Source organism: Camellia sinensis, chromosome 2 (genome assembly GCF_055761805.1).
Source record: "Camellia sinensis isolate YWXY chromosome 2, ASM5576180v1, whole genome shotgun sequence".
In the NCBI taxonomy this organism is placed as follows: Eukaryota; Viridiplantae; Streptophyta; class Magnoliopsida; order Ericales; family Theaceae; genus Camellia; species Camellia sinensis.
The window spans coordinates 56,538,193-56,544,894 of NC_138962.1; the positions used below are offsets into that span (position 1 = coordinate 56,538,193).

The 6,702-nt window shown below is 36.0% G+C and overlaps 1 protein-coding gene across 1 annotated transcript; it reads left to right on the plus strand.

Moving 5' to 3' along the window:
• Positions 1-794: 794 nt before the first annotated feature.
• Positions 795-5,344, plus strand: LOC114311193 (Ubiquitin carboxyl-terminal hydrolase family protein). Its single transcript, XM_082914478.1, has 2 exons — positions 795-2,885; positions 4,010-5,344. The coding sequence occupies exon 1, from the start codon at positions 953-955 to the stop codon at positions 2,105-2,107; it is 1,155 nt and encodes a 384-aa protein (XP_082770604.1). The 5' UTR covers positions 795-952; the 3' UTR covers positions 2,108-2,885; positions 4,010-5,344.
• Positions 5,345-6,702: the final 1,358 nt, after the last annotated feature.

Consider the following 6,702-nt stretch of genomic DNA (forward strand, 5'->3'; position numbering starts at 1 on the left):
GAGATTGTCTAAGGCTTGTGTGAGATTGTGTTAGGGTTTGATTTATATATATATATATATATATAGAAAGAGAGAGAGAGGGGGGATTATAGTAATATCAGTTCGGAAAACACAGGGACAGGCCAAGGCCGGGGTTGGGAAAAGTATCATCATCCCTGCCTCGAAAATTGTCGAGGATTTATTTTCAAATACTATTCCCAGCCCGTCAGGGATATTTTTCAGAAAAAAAATCGTTCTAATCAGGGTCGGTGGGTCGGGTTCAAATTGTCATCCTCTAACTATGTTACAAGCATCTTAGACTCCGATTATTTGGCGAAAATATTTTTTATAAAAGTTTTTTGGTATTTGATAAAACGAAAAATGAAAATTAATTTCTATTATATAATAAAAATAAATTAATTTAAGTTGAAAATATTTTTATTTTTTAACAGATAAAAAATATTTTTAAATTAAAATTTTACTAATGTTATCATATTATTATTGTCACTCTCACCACTACCCTCGTCCCACCATTACCACTATCAAACATAAAAATAAAATAAAAATCAAATTAAATCAAATCAAATTAATTTTTTTTAAAGTAATTACAAATAAAAGAATATTATACAAAATACTGCAAATACAATTTTTAAAATGGAGGAAAAAATACGTTTTAAGATTTGAAATTGCATGGAGTGTATAGGACGGAAATTGGGTTGAATGACTCCCGCCGTTTAGACGGTGCTTGATTAAGAGATTTAGAAAGATTTTTTTAAAAAAAAATATGTAAAATTTTGTGAAATATATATATATATATATATTTTACACCCAATGTATTTATTTATTTATTTTTCTTTTTTCTCAACCAAACAAGCAAATCCAGATTGCCCAATATCCGCAGTATTTCCGGGTCGGATCATCCGTGGCATTTGTCCAGCTCAAACTTCACCCTCTGAACATAAACCAATAGCCCATGGCGGCGTTCACCCAATCCGCCACCAACCTCCGCCACCTCCGCCACAGCATCACCACCATCCGCACCTTCGTCGCCGCCAAGATCAAATGGGTCCGAGACCCCTACCTCGACACCTCAGTCGAAAAAGAGAAAAATCTCAACCCAATCCTCTCCCTCAAAACCCTAATCCTCTCTCAACCCTCCAAAACCCTGCCCATCTCCACCGCCTCCGCCCAAAAGCGCCGCCTCAACCTCCCCACCGCTGCCGCAAAGTTCATCCAAAAATACCCCTCGGTTTTCAAACAGTTCCGACCCGACAAACACCTAGCTCTCCCTCACGTCAAGCTCACTTCACAAGCCCTAATTCTTCACAACGAGGAGGCCCGAGTTCTCAACTCGGTGACTCACCGGAAAGACTCGGCGGAGCGACTCGCTAAGCTGCTGATGATCGCCGGAGCGAGAAAGCTTCCGTTGAATGTCGTTGATGGATTCAAATTTGATTTGGGTTTGCCTCATAATTATATTCTCACCCTTCTTCCTGAATTTCCTGATTACTTTCAGGTATGTAGTATGGATTGTAAAGACTCAAATGGTAGTGAAATTCTTGGGATAGAGTTGATTTCTTGGAGAGATGATCTTGCAGTTTCAAAATTGGAGACTAGGGCAATGAATTTGAATTATGGGTTTAGGAGGGGTATGAGAATTTCATTTCCCTTAGAATTGCCAAGAGGGTTTGATTTAGAGAAGAAAGTGAGAGATTGGGTTGATGATTGGCAAAATTTGCCTTACATTTCACCCTATGAAGATGCATTTCATCTATCTCCAAATAGCGATCAGGCGGAGAAGTGGACGGTGGCAGTTCTTCATGAATTGCTTCATCTTATGGTGTCGAAGAAGACGGAGAGGGAGAATTTGTATCGGTTGGGGGATTATTTGGGGTTTGGGAGGAGGCTTAAGAAAGCTTTGGTGCACCATCCCGGGATATTTTACATATCCAATAAGATTAGGACTCAGACTGTGGTTCTTAGGGAGGCCTATAGGAAAGACTTCTTGGTTGAGAAGCATCCATTGATGGGTATGCGGCATAGGTATATTTACCTCATGAACAAGACGGTGAGACGGAGAAGACCAATTCGTGTCGGAAATGATGGGCGTAGAAGGCAGATTGTTTGATTGCCAAGGAAAGAGGAGAAACGAAAGGCAATGATAAAAGCAGGGAAGAAGAAGTAGAATCAAATTACTAAGAGCAAATGGGAATTAGGATGTGAATGTGGTTGGGAATATGAAAGTCATTGGAAGCAACAGAGCAGTTTGAAAATATGACCTTGAGATGAGAAGGAATTGAAAATTTTGACTGAAAAAGCTCAACTGGAAGATGCTCATGTTTTTTAGCAGTGGGGGACAATGTGCTTTACGTCCGACAGTGGCCCTTTCCTACCCATAACTGTTTTTAATCCCGATGAAGGTAGGAGTCGATCTCATGCCTCTAGTATGAATATGTAGAGACACCACAAGTTAGGATTGTTGCACATCTCTCAGTTGGAAGATGTCTCATTTGGACAAAAAACAGGATTTCTGCTGTATTTTTTCTAATAAAAAGAAAAAGAAAAAAAGATAGCACAGTTACACAATTGCTTGAGATTTTGAAATTAAAGAAAGGTGTGGTGAATCCAGAGTGTTCTGGTGCCTGGTAATGATGGGTGGATGATAGTGTTGATGATGTGCATCTCGAGGGACTTGGGGAGAAATGGAATTACTTGAACAACAATCAATGTCTTTGTATCAGGACATTCAATTTGAGAAATGTACCTTGAAAATGGATCAACAAGTCTGAAGGAGAAGATAGATGCAACTTTTTCTATGAAACAAGATGGACTATGATATGTGATAAGTTGGGTCATTGTTTGAGCTGAGTGCGTGGCTGGCTAAATCTCCATGATGCTGTTTGGTGGTGAGTCTCATAGTTTATCACTAATTTGGTGAAATTGTCTATTGCAGCATATCTTTAGCATTAAAATTGATGTCTTTTTGCACTAAAAAAATCTCAGGGCCCGTTTGGTTCGGTTCTGAAATCAATTTTGAAAGACAAGTTTTTGAAAAGTGTCTTCAAAATTTAAAAATTTGTTTGGTTGTATATTTTGAAAATAGTTTTGTAGTTTTGTAGTTGGATATATAGATCACATTGCTTTGCAATTGCAGTATGAACTATCTAGTTTCTGTTTGTTAATTGGAAATTTTTGTTCTTTTAACATATTAATTTGTGCATAAGCCATTCCATTACTGTTGTTATGGCAAGAAAAAAACTGGATAAATATTAAAATATCCGAGGTTTAAGACAAAGTTTAGATGGATATGGATTCCTAATATTTACCATGAGTTGTTTGTCTGAAAATCCTTTTGATTTTTTGGAAATGGTATGTTCATATGTTTAAGAGATGAATCTGATTATTTACCAGGATGAACTTTGACATGGGTGTCGTATATTAAGCTTGCTTATTAGAATAACTAGAAGACTCCTTTACATCCTTTAGATAAAATGACCACACAATATGAAAATGCATAATGTGATATATTCTTCATCCTAGTTTGTTTTCTGTAATGAATGGATTCAAGAGCACTCGTTCCAAGCCTTTAATGTATCTGAATTGCATGAATGATAATATGGTATCATGGGATGTTTCTCCCAACTTGCTTTATGTCACCTAAATAAATCATTATTCATATCTTTTTTTTTTGGTTTGTTATAATCTTGTTCTAAATTTAAATTTGTGCATGTAATGCTATTAGAATAAAACTGGGTAATTTTATTTTAATGTATCCTGTTATTAGTGATATAGTGGTATCAATGAGTTGTATAGATTTTATTGCATATTTTCGTAAAATCTGAATATATATTTTGGACTTCAAGAGTATTCATTCTTAATATTGGCTATAAGGTGTTTTTTTTTTTTTTATCCTGGAAGTTAAACAATGTTGTGTGGTGTAAATACATTGAACTTTACCAATCAAAGTGGATCAATTTAGGTTTGAATATCACTATTTTCAAATATCTAACTCATTTTGTTTGTCTTGCAGATTATGATGTCACACATCTAACATTCTGAAAGGATTAGTTGGTGCCACTGAAAGGGATGGGGACCCGCCAGCATCTCTGGAAACTGCCCCTCTACCCAGGCCTCTCAACACTGAGAGGAAGCATTCCACGTTTTGAGTGCTGCAACTTCACCCGTTGAAATTAGTGCAGTGCGGAGGTAAATCTGTCTATTGAACATGGAAGACCAATTGGAACAGTACGTAATGAATATTGTATTAGTTAGATTGGGTGGTTCTTGAGATTCCACATTAGGTTAGCAATAAATTGGAGGCACTTTTAAGCCCTGCTATCGGAACTATCTATTACCAGACTCCTAGGGTGAAATACTAGGTTTCTCACAGCCCTGGGTGTTGCTCCCTCAGTTCCAGGGGAAACGTCCTCCTCCACCCTATTGTATTTAGACCCTTTTGATTTGGTACTGATCTACAGATGCCTCTACATAAGGGTAGAGTATGGAGATGGCCAAAAAGCCATTCACAACGAGAAGCAAGGGATGTTGTAAATGGTGGGCTGTCACAAAGAATTGACCCTGAAAGGGCTATCAGCTCCGTCGCCTACTTCCAACAAAGATGGCAGCGGGAAAGATGGGAAGTGGCGGGAACTAGTGTAATGAACAAATCTATTGTCCTGACTTTGCACCGCCTTCCCAAGAGTTTCTGGAAAGGGTGATGGAAGGGGCAGTGGTAACAACCAACACGCCACTCTGGAAAACAAAACAAGAGGTCATTGATCAAGTGGCAACCTCCAAAGAATGGCAAAACAAGAGGTTGTTATCCTGGGAACTTGGTTTACTGAAGGTGGTTTTGGAATCAGATTTGCAGAAGCTCATTGGACCTTATCAAATCAGCGAGGGCCTATAATCCAAACTTCAGTCTCATAGTCCAATTCCAGCAGTTAATAGATCGATATTGGCACTGTGACCTGGTGTTCCGGTGGCATGAAGGGAATGGTTGTTCAAACAAGTCGACCGAAGCTGCAGTCATCTTCTACAATTATCAATGGAAATAACAGGTGCTATTGCTAAGGTGCAAATTGACTGAGATTTGTTTCTTTAATCAGGATGCAACTGGAGTCTTGTTTGGATGATCTTAGAAAAGGAGGGGGAAAGAAGAGGAAAGGATTGATGTTGATCTTATTTGCTTACTATCTCGTACAAATATAAGTACTCAAATTTCGGAAAGGTGGTTCCCAAAAAATGAAAAGAAACAAAAATGTTATGTACCTATGAAAGTGTCTAGAATTTGAAATTTAGAGTGTAGATTTGAACTTTTTGTTATGGGATCACATTTAGAATAAATTTGCTCTGCATATTTCAATTTATGGTGTTAAGTAATTTTTTTGGATACGTAGACGTAATAGTCTAGTTGAAAAAAAAGGGAAATGATGTTGCAAAACAAGAACTAGGGTAAATGATTTATTCCTTCGCTACTCTTTTACTTTCTTGTCTGCTTCTTTCTTCCTTTTTTCTTCTTTAGTATTGTTAAATCTATGGCATCCTGTTTTGACTAAAAGGACTAGACAAGTTGAGTTTTATTCAAGGTTAATTTTTGTTTGGCTTCCCCCAATGACGATTGAGATTGACTTGTTATTTAGAACTTGTGATTTGATTAATTATTTGTTCAAAATTGACTTAAAAGATAAGCAGACTTAAATTAGAACACATTTTCAAACTAGCTCATCATTTTTAAATCCAAGTTTGAAGAAAACAAGATTTTGCTTGGATCAACTCATTTGTAGAACTAATAATTGTCACAAATTCACAATGAATTTTTGAAAAAAAAAAAAAAAAAAACTGAAAAAGAAAAATGTGGTAGGTTTCAACCTCTTGATTCTTCTACAGAAAAATTTATTGCCCTCTAACATGAGGTGGTCCACATGTTTTCGAGAGGGTGGTAGATTGTAAAGTTAAAAAAGCCAGATTTGTATTATTATTATTTGGAAAATGCTACGAATTCCAAGTAAATTACTAAATAAATTACCAAACCTCTCATATGGGTGTGGGACTTACACACATGTGATTTGTGTGGATCTCACGCCCATGTGAGAGGTTTGGTAATTTATTTGATAATCTATTTAGGATTTCTAGCATAACTCTTATTATTTTTTAGGTCTTTAGTAAGGGCAAGAGTTAAGGCACTGAGGTTAGGGCAGCAGACAAGAATTAATTTGTTCGCAAATTCAGCTTTAAGTTAATAAATGAGTTTAAATTAAGGGGTTGTTTGAAATGATCTATATGAGTACATTTTTTGACATTTTAACTAAAAAAGTAGAGAAATATATATCTATATCTATATATATATATATTTTAGATAATTTTTTGACTTTTTACGAAAAAAATGTATAATAAAATATTATATCAAATATTAAAATTTTGACTTGTACCCTTCTAGACACATACTGATAGGTACATCAGCGCATCAGTGCATATCAAAATTTTGTTAACTTTGGGAATTCGTGACTTACAATTAGCCACGTCAGTGCCTTTGGTAAAATTTGTAAAGATAAGTACATTTATCAGCACTGACATACACTCAAAAGTGTTGAATTCAAAAGGACAAATTCGTAATTTTGTCCTCTGTCTATTAAGTATTTTGTTCCCGTCCAAACCTGTGAATAGTGTTAACTTTTTACTTTTTAAGTGACTTTTTAATTTTTTAATTTTTTTAGGAATGCC

Bases quoted from the DNA above. Each gene is read 5' to 3' on its own strand.
- LOC114311193 (XM_082914478.1), top strand. From the start codon at position 953: ATGGCGGCGTTCACCCAATCCGCCACCAACCTCCGCCACCTCCGCCAC.